The sequence below is a fragment of the Neomonachus schauinslandi genome, chromosome 13, assembly GCF_002201575.2.
Source record: "Neomonachus schauinslandi chromosome 13, ASM220157v2, whole genome shotgun sequence".
In the NCBI taxonomy this organism is placed as follows: Eukaryota; Metazoa; Chordata; class Mammalia; order Carnivora; family Phocidae; genus Neomonachus; species Neomonachus schauinslandi.
In genome coordinates, this window is record NC_058415.1 from 88569114 (window position 1) to 88583039 (window position 13926).

The 13926-nt window shown below is 50.9% G+C and overlaps 1 protein-coding gene across 2 annotated transcripts in view; it reads left to right on the top strand.

The window, feature by feature from the left end:
* The window catches only part of NUP214 (nucleoporin 214), a 101160-nt gene extending 90201 nt beyond the window's left edge, over positions 1–10959 (top strand). For both annotated transcript variants that reach the window (XM_044920505.1, XM_044920506.1), the window contains exons 32-36: positions 1845–1997; positions 6204–6375; positions 8289–8428; positions 9258–9282; positions 9800–10959. In XM_044920505.1, coding sequence (XP_044776440.1) covers positions 1845–1997; positions 6204–6375; positions 8289–8428; positions 9258–9282; positions 9800–9833 — 524 coding nt within the window. In that variant the 3' untranslated portion in view covers positions 9834–10959. The remainder of the gene's footprint in view (positions 1–1844; positions 1998–6203; positions 6376–8288; positions 8429–9257; positions 9283–9799) is intronic.
* The last annotated feature ends 2967 nt before the right edge of the window (positions 10960–13926 follow it).

Here is a 13926-nt window from a genome sequence, read left to right on the forward strand (position 1 = left end):
CCTGAAAGAAGAAAACGTGGACTCCAAGCTGGCACACTGACGGAAAGCTCAGGCAGTTCGAGAGGACATTTTGGGGGCACCTGGGTGGCTCAGTCGGTTGAGCAGCTGCCTTCAGCTCAGGTCATGATCCCAGGGTCCTGGGATCGAGTCCCACATCGGGCTCCTTCCTCAGCGGGGAGCCTGCTTCTCCCTCTCTCACTCTGCCTGCCGCTCTGCCTACTTGTATTCTCTCTCTCTCTGTCAAATAAATAAATAAAATCTGTAAAAAAAAAAAAAAAAAAAGAGCATTTTTTAGGGTCTCCCTACGAATCCCTCTACAAAAGGGAGATGGATAATCCTGTGGTACCGCGTATAGGGGTGATGAAAAGTTGCTTGTGAACCCCTCCCGCCATCAGTGTCTGGCGCACTCCTAGCCGGCCTCTCAAACTGCTAGCAGGAGTTTCACAGAGCAGGTGACCATGTGGTGGCCTAGGGCTCTGTGTATTGGTGCCTAGAAATTCAAGGTGGTCATGTCCCTGAAATAGGCTGTTCACTTCCTGGATCGTAGACCAAGAGCATTGCAACTGGAAGTATTGACAGTCACATCTCCCACGGGGGTGGGGCTGGTAGCGGAGCGAGATGGGGGGCCTTGGGATTGGTGGGTTAGTGGAGGACCACCTCTTCAAGCAACTGGACTTCGAGAGTGACTTGCTCCCCTCCATTCTCTCCATCACCTTCTCGGCGAGCACCTGATCGGCATGGGGGAAGACCCTCCCGTGCAGATGCTTGCTCTTCTCACTTGGTGATGTGGCACACACTCTCCATTACCCACCGGGAGCATCCAGTCAGCGCCCAGCTTATGCCTGTGCCTTTGGGCCTAGACCCCGTTTCGGGAAAGCTTCTCCCTGCCTTCTTTGGGTGCAAACTTACTTTAATAAAACCCATCCAAACACGGTGGGGAAGTGTGAGTTGTCCCTCCCCTCTCCCCCAAAAAAGGGTGAAAGAAAAATTCCTGCTAATGTGCTGTTTGTGTTCCCAAGTGCTTCTGTGTATATGGTTCTGGCTACTTATGTGTGTTACCGGTCAGATTTGCATTTCTTATAACCGACAAAACACTTCTTACCCGTCTTGGTTTTTAGGAGTTAGTTGCCTTTATTCCTTTCAGTCGTGGTGTGGCTTCAGTGTGTAGAGGGAGTGACCCACCTAGATAAGCATCTGAAAGGTCAAGGGCTTCACTGAACCGCTTAGGAAAAGGAAATCAGACTGGAAGTCTTGCTGCCTCTTAACGTTCTTCAGAACATCTCTGGCTTCCCTCAGATCAGAGTTAGGAGCATCATGGTTTTTCTTGTTTCACTGCCATTCCCTGAGCAGATCGGGCAACAGCAGACATGTCCAGCCTGACTGTAAAAGCAGGAAGCTGGAAGCCATTAAGCTTGCTTCGGATTTGCTCTGACTTTATTTTCTCTAGCTCGACAAAACGTGAAGTTGGTTTTTGTGTGAGGAGATGAATGAAACCGAGCCCTCTTCTTCAGAAGAAAACCGTCTTGAGGGAAGCTGGTGGATAGACGTGATACGTGCGGGAGCACAGACACGTTTCTGCAAAGGAGCCTCTTCACTGGGCCCTGCTGCAGCTCCCCTGTATGGTGTGCCCGTAGAACCTGGAGCCTGGGCTCCCAGAGATTAAGAACTTGTCATCAACATGCAGGCAAATCACAGGAGGTGTTCACCATAGCTCGGCTCCCTTGAATTCCAGACTTGTCACTTGCTTCTCCTCAAACACCTAGTTGCAGTTTCTTTTCTGTTCAAAGTAGATAAGGACATTTTTCTACCTCTGATCTCCCTCAACATGTTCCCCCTTTCTTTAGATACCTCTAATCTATTCGGAAACAGTGGGGCCAAGACATTTGGTGGATTTGCCAGCTCATCGTTTGGAGAGCAGAAACCTGCTGGCACTTTCAGCTCTGGAGGAGGAAGTGTGGCATCCCAAGGCTTCGGGTTTTCTACTCCAAATAAAACAGGTACTCTGATACTTATTAGCTGTGGTTTATTTTTAGATGGATATTACATATGTGTAGATACCTGGAAGGAGATGTCTCTAGGGCGGCTCTCAAGAGAGTAGCATTGGAGTATAGATGAAGTGACTTTTTCTCCCCAATTCATTTTTATATTTACTGAGCATCTACTGTGTTCCTAGCACTGTTCTAGGTCTCCAAGACATGTTAAAAGCAAGAATGTAAATACTCAGCAAGAGCAGAGCATCCAAAATAAGGGAACATACAAGACAGTGATAACTAAAATATAAACAAGAAAACACCAGAGTCAGAGAAGAGCTTGAGTCCCATTCGTGGTCATGGGCAAGACAGGTGGTCTGCTTAGTTTTTATGTCTTTTTGATTTGTCCTCTTTCTCAAGTCACTTTTTTTTTTTTTTAACTTTTGAGCATAACATACATAAATATATTACATATACGTGTTCCCATACAACATCCACTTACTGTAAGTGCACAGCACAGTTACTTCTCATGAGGAGAACACGCCGGTGGGATCAAGAGTAAAGACTACCACCAGCACTACTTCTTATCCCAGCATTACTTGTAAAGTATACGTTTGGGAACAGTGTGACTTCTCTGTGATCATATACGACGTTTATAATTTAAGAATTTAAGGAACAGTACATGTTTCGATACACAAACATATTTCAGTTCTGTCAACTGCCTCTCTGTCCTCTTTCTGTCTCAGATCTACAGAGGGTCTGCATTCCTGCCCTTGTTGCGTGGAAAATTGTGTGAAAAAACTTTTTTCCCCCAAAAAAAGATCAATGGCAGAGTTTGAGAGGATGTTTGCAGAGAAAGGAGTTCTTTAAAGTAGACTCCCCAAGGGGGAGCAGTCAGGATGCTAGTCCCTCGGGTGTTTGGGAGCCTTTGAAATTATGTGAATTCCAGAGGAAGGACCCTACCGAGGACCAGATGCGTAGGTGGCTCTGACTTAGGACCGCCCCACATTCCATGCCTGGAATCCCACCTTCTAGAACCTAAATTGCTGTGGTTTCCATGCACTGTGTTCCATTACTCAGACCTGTGGCTCGGGTGGCTTAGTCTTTGGCTTCCAGTTTTTGATTCTTCCTAGAATTTAAAATGCACTAGACATGAGCATTGCAGCTTTATTTTGCCCCCAGCCTCCCTCACAGTGAAGGATTTAAAAATGAAAAGGTTACAAAGCTCTGGGGCCTAGTTAACAAAGCAAACATTTGACTAAGAAATTTTAATTCATTAATCATCGAGGCTTAATTTATTTTTTTTTTAAGGAACTGGATAATGGTTTGTTAGTTTTGGTTTTTGGTTTTTGGTTTGTTTTTTTTTTTTTTGATTCATGTGGTTTTTTTATATGTTGTTCTTTATCCTGGAATCAGGTCCCAATTGACTTTGAGAATCTTATGCTTTTATTTTTTTAGTCTTAGAGAAAATGTATCCTCCTACCTTTCAGAATACTTTTCCTGTTTGATTGTTTGCCCCATGAAATCCCTCAGAGTGAAGACCGAGAAAGCTACAAGGGATGAATGAACCAGTAGCCACAAGGGTGACAGTGAGGGTGGAGGCAGCCCGTGTCCTGTGCTTCCGGCACTTTGGCTCTCGCTGCAGGATTCATGGCAGTTCTCCTGCTGTAGAAGGAGGTGCCACAGAGTCCTGAGCATAAGGAAAGGGTGCTTTAAATAAAGGAGTCATCCTTCCTGCCCAGGCAGTGCAAATGCCTAAGACATCACGATTGGCATTTTGCTTGAATACCGATGTTAGATGGACCATTTTTTATGGGTTTTGGAAAGTTCCAGAAGTGTCCATCCTCCCTCAGTACAGTTGCTTTAGGAAATAGTAGTGCTGGAGATTGCTTGTGCGGGGACAGAGGTGGGCCCAGACCACTGTGCCCAGCCCATCGGGCTCACCCCAGTTGTGGTGGAGGGAGGCAGGCTGACCCATGCAGTTAGGGGGTAGGTGCTCTCTTGAGTCACTCAGCCCAGCGCTACCACGATCAGCTGGCTGAACTTGGGCAGATACATTCTCGGAGCCCGTTCCCTCACCTGCAAGGTAGGCTCCCCGGGTGGACGGGGGCGGGTTAAGGCAGAGTGTTGTGCAGCAGCTGGTGCCGTGCCTGGCACGCAGGGGGCCCTCAGTAAGTCAGGTATTTTATTATCATTGATAGCGAATTTCTCTTTCTTCTGGAGAAGAAAATCATGAAAATGTAGCATCTAATAAAATCAAATCCTTCCTAGCGTCAGGAGTGGGTTGCCGGTCTCCAAAAAATAATACCAGAGTGACCATTTTCCTCCTGTTTCACTTAGCTATGACCCGGGTTTGTTGTTCGGGGACATATTGTATGTGTGTGTGTATGTTGTGTATGTCAGTGTAGTGTGTATGTGGTGTGTGTGTGTATATGTGGGGTGTGTATGTGAGGGTAGATGTGTATGCGTTGTGTGGGTGTGGTGTGTGTCCATGTGGGGGCGAGGGGTGGCACACGTGTGTGTGCGCATGTTTAATCTCCTCTCCCCTGTCCAGTTTACTTTCTTTCTGTATCACTGTGACTTCTCATTTTTCACTCACCCTCCATCAAGAAGTCAGAGTAATATTGTGCGCAAGGCACCAGGTCCAGCTGCGTGTGTCTAGGAAGAAAGTGTAACTAGATCTGTGATCGGTTGTAAATAATTCAGCTGCAAGGGTTTTTTAGCACTTTTTTTTTTTTCCAGTCTCTTATATTTGTAACCCGACAGTCTCCACTATCATGGCTTGGAATTTCACTCAAGGTTTGAAAATCTAGAATGTTAACCCAAACATGAGCCTTAGCAAAAATTATCTTCACTAGCAATGATAAGCACGTGACTGAATCACAAGATAACAAATAACGAAAGAATTCAGCTAACAGCTTTTCCTACCCAGAGTCTGATCTTTCCTGATTCAGGTAGCAGAAGCTTGTGGTGTGATTATGCTTATGTAAGAAGGCCTGATTTGTGCCTCTGACAGCAGGACTCACTTTCCGCAAGGGGCAAGAATAGCGTCCCTGGCGCCTCTTTCCTTGTGCCGAAGCCACTGTCGTTCCCTTTAGCACGTGGCTCCTTAAGCCAGTACTCTTTTTAAGAAATACTCCTTTCTAGAGCACATTTCTTACACCAGTTTAGTCCATTCTGTTCAATGGACACTCACTGAGGGTCCCAGCTCATAGCCTAAAATGATGTACACAGGATCTTGGGGTTTGAGAACCCCCTCAGGAGCACGAGGGATAGAGAAGGATGGCCAGCCTTCCTGCCCGGTGGGCATCTCTGCCAATCTGAGGAGGCCGCCTCGACGCACCTGACCGTCAGCATGATGGCCTGTGCGTGTGCCTGCCCCCCGCCCCCCCGCCCCTGTTCACGTGAGCAGCAGGGGACGTCAGGGGCTCTGGTGGCTCTCCTCAGGACTGATGGATTGTTTTATCACATTTATCCAGCAGCCTTCCTCCAGAGAGCAAATTTGGTGTGCTTTTTTATTGAGTGGTAGCTCCTGACTGCAGAGAGAAAGCATTTTGTAAGAAATTCTGTGCAGAGAGACTGTGGAGAGAGACGTGAGAGCCATAAGGCTTTAAATAAATAAAAAGCCCCTGGCTGAGCACCAGTGCCGTGCGCCTCTCCATCTCTTCTGTAACCCAGTTCATAGGTTCTCCCTGAGAGGACACTTTGAGCCTCTGGCTTTATAATGTGTGTTTTCACACAGCTGGAAGCCTAGCCTGTGTCGTGATAGTAGCAACATCTGTCATCTTTGACACCTGGCCGGGATCGGCGTTTCCGAGAATGCTTTTTCAGCGAGGAGCCTCAGAACAGCGCAGTGGGGCTGGGAAGGGGTCAGAAATGCGCCAGGCTGGTTCTTGGTTCTTGGTGACAATCTGATGCCACGAGACTGGGAGCAGACACTTCCAGCTTGTGCATGGGAGGGCTCGAGGGTCTCACATACAAACACGGGGTCTGCTGGGTTCTTAGGGCTTCAAGGAGCTCCCTTGGTGGACACGACCCCTCTGCTAGAAGTGGAGGGGGTGGTTCGGTATTTAGAACGGCTTTCGCCCCCAGTCACAGTTTTTTGAATTTGAATTTCTAACCTATTTTCCCTGTTTTCCTTCCTCTCTTGATTTGGTTTCTCACCGCTCATTGTCTTCTCTTCCTGTCTCCTTTCTTTTTCCCTGTTTGTTTGTTTGCCTCTGTTTTGCTCAGGTGGCTTCGGTGCTGCTCCAGTGTTTGGCAGCCCTCCTACTTTTGGGGGATCCCCTGGGTTTGGAGGGGTGCCAGCATTCGGTTCAGCCCCAGCCTTTACAAGCCCTCTGGGCTCGACGGGAGGCAAAGTGTTCGGAGAGGGTACTGCGGCTGCCAGCGCGGGAGGATTCGGGTAAGCCCCCCGGGGAGGGACCTGGGGACGGCCGAAAGCACGGGGCCCGGTCCTCCTGGCTTGGAAAGACCGTTCTTGCGTTTTCCCTACTCTTGACTGAGCTGAGCCCCCCTCCCTCAAAACCCACGAACAAGTCAGTCCACGATGCCTCTTCCTCCCTGGGGAAGGCCCACTTCTTCCAGGCCAGACTCTGTCGAGCGTGCGGGTGGACACCAGCTGTGTTGCCATCGCCCGCAAGCATAGAGTACTGGTTGGCAGGCCCCTGTTCTCCTGGTGGAACTAAAGGACGATTCAAGGGAAGTCCTGTCCTGGCTACTTTAGAGCCGGGCCTGCCCCTTGTGTGGTGACTTCGGTCAGGGGATTCAAGATGAATAGTTTCCGCCACATTCTTTCCTCTTGGGACTGTTGTGTCGTCGACCCATTGTCCTTGAGCAAACCACTCCTTGTGTCCCTCGTTCCACTCGTGACCCCCAGAGTGGGTATTCGGTTCACAGTTCCAGGGCCACTGGGCACTGACTGGGCCCCCTGCACATTTCAGAGTCTCCGTGACTGCTCAGCTTTCAAAGCTGCCCTTACCGCCTCGTGCACATCCTCCCTTGAAAACGCCATATTAGGGATTGGCTTTTAAGGGCCCCAGAAATTCAGTCTGGTTGCCAAAACCTCAAAGAGAAAATAAATAGCCTTCACCACACCACAAAGTCCTGATAAAATGTCTGTGGTGATGACTACAAAGTGCCTCGTTCAGAGGACATATTAGCATCTGAAGTCACCGTCTGGTGGACCTGGCCCTGGGCGCAGGACATGGGGTGCGTAAAAGCTCAAAACGCGGGGAGGGGGTGGGAACTTTGTTTGGGGGAATGATCAGGGTACTTAGGGTGAGTCTTGGCGAGGTGATAGCATCTTTATCTTGAAAGTAAACTAAAGTATGTTTTTACTCATACCCTTTCCCTCCCCATGAAAGATGCTGGTGCGGAAATGCTGGCAAGTTTCCAGAAAGTGAGCGAGTTGATATTGCTTCCTGGATTTCATGTAGAGACTAATGGTTCTTTTAAGTTTCCCCCAGGAAACCCCAAGAATTAAAGTTAAGAAAAGCTTTTAAAGGAGAGTTGGGACCAACTTTAACTAGCATTCTTGGCAGGTTCCAATGGACACTGATGTCTCCAGTGACCAGCCAGCACAGAGTCCTGCAGAGTTGGAGGGTTTGGGTTGACTGGGAATCTTGAAGTTTATTTATTTATTTGAAACCTGCTATTTTCTTTACCAGTAGAAAAATGTCATATTCTGCCTTGGTGGGGGGGTTCACCCACATAAATCAAATGTACAAATAGAGCAAAAGTTAGTAGTGTAATATCAGAAGCCCATCGCCTTTCCCCAGGTCCCTGATCTGCCTCTGACAGATGTCTGAGGAGCTCCCACTGTTCTTGGGAGACCCGGAGCAGGGGTAGGAATAGAGCAGGACCAGTCAGGACCGCTCCAAGAGTCTGCTTCCAGAAGACCCCTCATCTTGTTGTGAAAAGTCAGTAGATCAAGATCCAGAGAGGAGCTGAAGACCAATAACTGGGGGAAGAAGGTTGTCGATAAAAGAGAAATGCTAAAATGATGGAACGAAATCCGAGAATTACTGGAGATAGAGCAAAAAGTGTAGTGCTGCTCGATTTCCAGATGTCCTGGAATTTCCAGACAGTGGAGAAAAGCTAACACCCTGGACTGGTTGGTTTTCGTATCGAGTTCCTGTCCTCTTCCTTCCCAAAGCTGAGATTTGCTCTGGGCTCTAGCCTGCTCTTTCTGAGAGGCCACTACTTTGAACCAAGCATGTCCCCTCGATTCGTGTGTGGTGGGCAGGCCAAGGCCTCCGGGCAGCAGGTGCCTGTGTGGCCATGCCAACCACCAGCTGCTTTCTCCCTGGAACCTAGGTTTGGGAGCAGCAGCAACACCACATCCTTCGGCACCCTCGCAAGTCAGAATGCTCCGACTTTCGGATCACTGTCCCAACAGACCTCTGGTTTTGGGACCCAGAGCGGGGGATTCTCTGGCTTTGGATCGAGCGGAGGAGGTAAGTGGCTAGACATGTTTCCCTCACCGTAGTCCCTCCTGCCTTCTCCTTAGTAAATGCCTTCCGCCGCCTCTGCACCCAAAGAAATGAGTGATTTTTACCTGGCGATTCAGTTTAGTATTTTGAAGGCTGAAAGTGGGTGAAAGACAAAATGTTCTTCTTAGGCTTTAATTAGATGTGTAACGTTGTGCCATTTCTTACCAAAGAAAGACACGGCTGCCTTGATTTTTCTCTCAAGACAAGAACCCAAAATAAAAATTGTCTTACTAGACCTTGGTTTAAAAATCCAAGGTGGCAAATGCCAACAATAAGATGTAGAGACTTGATGAAATGTCTTTGATTTGTTGCACCCTCGCTTCTTTAGATAGTGGAATACATATGCTCTGCTTTTTATCCCTACAACACATTTATGAGGCGCAGAAGCCAGGCATCATTGTTGTTTTACAAATGAAGACAAAAACCCCATGGGGCCCATTTGCCCAAAGGGCCAGAGACTGAGCCACAGAGCCGGGCCTAGAACCCAAGTGTCTTGCTTCTCCCAAGAAGCAGCAAGTGGATGAAAAGAGAAAAATATGATTTCGTAATGAAGGGGGTCCGTGTGGCCCCGGGGCAGCTGAGTGGGAGGTGCCATGCCAGGGACCCACTGCCCAAAGTGGGCGCCGGGGAGGGAAGAACCCTGAAATGCCAACAAGTCCCCTCACCTTCCCTGTCCCACCCAGCGGGGCTCTCCACGGGGAGTGAAGGGAGGGACACGGTGGGGCCTGGGACACCCCTCCGCCTCTCGAGTGTGTGTGCGCTCACTTCACTCCGCCCTTCCCATCTTTTTCAGGATTCAGCTTTGGATCATCCAACTCGTAAGTATCCACCTCCAGTTTCCAGCCATTAAATAAGGAGGGAGGAGTGTGTGGTATGTGAAACATTACACTACTAACTTTTGCTCTATTTGTACATTTGATCCGTTTTTCCTGTTTTATAAGCTTGTCCTGGAAGCATGGGGTTCAGCGGCAGGTTTTGGGTTTTGTGCACCTGCTGATCTCAGCAGAGTATAGCAGGAGGTGCCCAACCTGGCCTCCTCGAGGGCCACGCGTCAGAGAAAGGAGTGTGCCTTCTGATGAACAAAGGCTGGAGGGCAGGACCCTAGAGATGCTGTTCCTTAGTTCCCTATTAGTGTCTCAGAAGCTTCGTGCTGCCCGCAGACCTCCAGGCCCATCACCAAGCTTACATTTTGATCCTCACTCTGTGCTGCTGTGTGGAATTGCATGACATTAAAAATTCAGAGTCCCGAATTTGGCCCACAGGCAGTTGCATGAGCCCCGAAGCCCTTCCTCAGAGCCGGCGCTGATCTGCCTCTCTCCCGGCGCTTCCTTGCAGGTCTGTCCAGGGCTTTGGTGGCTGGAGAAGCTAAGTGGGTGTCGGTGTTCTTTCAGTTCCTGTGACCAACTACATTCTCAGCTCCTCTTCGCTGAGCCACACTGGAGCAGTCCTTTCCCGTGAACATTCGCACTGAAACACACACCCAGAAAGAAACAGCAGAAACCAAAACTCTATAGAGATGCTTGATCGCTTGTTTGTTTTATTTTCGATTTCGTGTTGGTTGTCGTGCCCCCCCACCCCCACCGTCGGTCCCCCACTATTAAACTGTGGTCTGTTTCCATGCTGAATGTATGTGGGTTATGTCAGGTCACAGCCTGGGAGAGAGGTTTCCTCATCGCTGTGGCTCTGAGAAACCTTCCTGGCCTTCCGTCAGCCAGCAGTGTATGTCTTCAAGGATGGCACCAGAAGTTGGCAGCGTAGGAGACGGATGCACGCAGAGGGTGGGCAGGAGCTTCTCCCATGACCCGCTCTCCTCAGGCCTAGGCCCTTGCCCAGGGAGGAGGTGGAGTGCTGGCCAGCCACCTTTTTGAGGCCGTAACTTGGTATCTCCTTTTCGTGTCCTTGCTGCTGTTGGGTATCAGGACCCTCAAGGCACCAGCCTTGTGATTGGGTGGAGGGCCAGGAACTCCCTCACGCGGGCATCAGCTGAGTTTCAGAAGAGCTCGTGGCACCTTAAATGGAGGTACAGGTGGCCGTGAGACGAGCATGGAAAAGAGGCCAGTGGGTGCTGATGACAGGGACACTGCCCTTGGACCAGCCCCGTCAGCTCTGCTTGGTTTGGCTCTGGGGGCTGTGTGTCCCACGGCTGATTTCTTCGACTCTGGAGAGGCGTGATGGAGAAGAGCGTCTTTATCTCCAGTGACCGTGACGTTGGTCACCACGCCTGGCCCGTTGCCTGTGAACCGCAGTGCATATAACCCTGGGGCAGGCCTGGAGCCGAGCTGACACCACAGTCACATGCTTGCCGGCATGGTGGAAGGACCCCAACTTCAATCTTATCAAAGCACATGAAGTGCAGTAGCTTTCAGGTCTGGGCATGTTCCACTTTTTGGGCCTGTGGTGTCCTAGGCAGTTGCCGACAAACAAGGACTGCCTCACATCCCCGTCGGGCAGGGATGCGACCGTGCATTGGCTCGGGTCGTGGCAGGGGAAGGCCAGGAAGGGTTGTTTAGAATTTTACATATTGGAAAGTTCTATTTTAAAATGTTTTAATAAAAGTTTTCCATGTGACTGTATCTGTCCCGTGACAGGCAGTGTGGTCTCGCTGGTTCCGTGGGGGCGGGGCCCCTGCACCACAGCCCGCGCTGCCGTCCCCCTCTGCGACACTGGCCTGGAGGTTCTGTGTGAAGTACAGGCCCTCGAGCCCCAGTCCTGCAGTCTGTGACTCGGTAGGCCTGAAATTGGACGCCCCCAGGGCGTTGGGCTCCCTGGTTCTTAGGCCCCTCAGAAGAGGAGTGTCATCGTGTGGCACTGTTGGGTTTCAGGAACCCCAAACCAGAATTAGGTCCCCGTGCGGCAGGAGAAAAGAGTAGGGGTCTGTCTGTGCCTCCTGTCAGTCAGGGCATCTGCCTCTCAGAGAGCTTCGACTTGAGCTGCTTAACACGTACCCGTTTGGGTCCTTGTGGAACTAAAGAGCCTGTCTGCCCCTGCTCTCACACGAGGCCCCCTGAACTGTGGAGCAGGGGACAGTCCCCACGACATCCACACAGCCAGACGTTGGACTTGTTCCGCTTGCCCGCACTCCGTAGTTCACACGGGCCATCTAGAGACCACAGGCACTCAGATCCCTGGGAGAAGCTCCCAATGGAGGGCCCTGCTTTGAGGGAGGCGAGGCAATGAGAGCGGACTCTGCCTCAGCGTGTCATCGGCCGACTGGCACCCACACCGAGCCAGTCTCCTGCCTTCCTGTTTCCCCCCGAGGCTCTTTTTTATAAATAGAAGCTGGTTCGGCCTAAACCCTTGACCTCGAATTCTCTGCGTTAATCCTCCACAGAGGTGGCATGTGACATCTCTCCATAAGGCCCTATCAGCTGTGCCCGACCCGATAACGCCCCCGCCGCTCACTGTCAGCAGAGGAATGCCCTGCTGGTGCCCCGGCCCCTCTGCCTTCCTTTCCTGGGGTCGATTACACTGGTAGGTGGTCAGGGTCATCTCCGGAGCTTGGCTGTGTGCATCCACTGAAACCCGAGCTCCCAGGGGCGTGAGCCCTTCCTGACGAGGGACAGGAGTGTGGGGCCCGGGTCCCCCTGAGGGGAAGGGACCACAGGGGCTGCTCGGGCCCACGAGGAGGCCTACCCACTCCTGCAGCACAGTGAGCTGCGGCGGGCAGGTGGGCAGCCTCGCTGGCCCAATTTCTATTTCTGCTGGTGTGGCACAGGAAAGGCAGGAAGGAAAAGGGGAAGACAGTTTAATGAGCGAGGTTGTGTTTTGTTTGGCTTTTCCAGACACAAATGTCCTATGTTCATAATTGGTGCTTCAGATGGCAACACCGATAGAGGCCAGAAAATGGGTTTCTCAGGGACAGAAGAACCTGAATAACAAAATAGGTGTGCGTGCAAGTCCCCTTGTGTGTTGATGTGGCTGTGAAGTCCTCGAGACCAGAGGCAGAGGTCCCCTCGGTGTCGTCCTCCTGTTTGTGTTGAGCATCCAGCGCTTGCCCTCAGCTTTGCTCTCCGTTCTGGCAACGTCCAGAGAAGTTTCTAGGTCAGGTCTTTGGCGCTGCAGGAAGAGTATGGACTTGGTAGGCTGACCTGATCCTAACCCTCATGGGCCCTGTCACCAGAAGCAGGAGAGGACCGTGGCCTCCTGGTGTCCCAAGGGCCTTTCCCTCGCTGGTGATGGAGATGGGAAGGCCGGTCTCACAGGGGGTCTCGTGGGGGGGGGGGGGCGTGACAGATGGCAGGGCACCTGGCACAAAGCAGGCTCTCACTAAATGTAGACTGTTCTTGCCTCACAGGACCTTGCCCTACCTCCAGGGTAAAGAGTTCTAGATTCCCGCCTCAACCTCTCCAGGTTTGGAGAGGGGCGTATCTTGGCACGTGGCAGTTGAGCCCTCATCATCAAACACAGGACTCCACTGGGTGAGGGATTGCCCCCCATGTAACGAAGCTCTAACGTAGGAGTCCTCGACTTTAATTTGGGATTCTGATCAGAGAGGTGACTTGGGCCCTTGAATGTTCTTTTTTTTTTTTTTTTTATTCATTCATTCAAGACAGAAAGAGAATATGAGCAGGGGGAGAAGCAGAGGGAGGGGGAGAAGCAGGCCCCCTGCTGAGCAGGGAGCCCGATGCGGGGCTCGATCCCAGGACCCTGGGATCATGACCTGAGCCGAAGGCAGATGTTTAACCATCTGAGCCACCCAGGCGCCCCTCCTTGAATGTTCTTAACAAGCTCAGGTGGTCTGTGGGCCACATTCTGAGAAACCTTTTAACTGCAATAACCAGAAATATGTCCCCTCCAGGGGAGTGTCTGAAAGAGAATCTCACTCCCATGGACATGGTTCTTTTGCCATTAATCCAAGGTAAGGAATCTTTCTGAATTGTCCACGAGAGACACGCGTTTTACATTGCAGCTGCTTGTTGGACCATCTGCTCACTATGTATCTATAGATAGAGCTATGTATTGCAGCACAGGTGGGCTGTCAGCTCCCAAACACGGCTTCTGTTCGTCATGGCAGGTGGGAGAGTACCTTCCTTGACCTCACCCTGCCTCCTGGCATGACTCCTCCCTCCTCCCTCCTGCCTCCGTGTATCCGGCTGTGACAGGGTGACAGAGGAAGAGGAGGAGTGATGCCCCTGCACCCTCCTGAGCTTGGGTCTCAGTCTCTCCCTTCCCTCTGGCTCCATCATCCCGCGGGCTCCACACCCTGTCTCCCAGAACACCCGGCGGCACCCCAGAGCGCCTGCTCATTCTTACTCCTGTTCCTTTCAGGTATTGCCTACTGGATGGAAAGCAGGGCAGGGGTACCCCTGGGCCGGTCTGTCCGGATCCATCTCTCCTCCTCCTACCCTCGTTCTCCCTGGTTTGTCTACTCTTGCCTCGCTTGCGTGTGGAAACAAGACTGGGACTGTTCTGGCCCCCAGACCTCTGTGTTTGAAGTGATTCCTGGGGGAAGTTTGTATTCA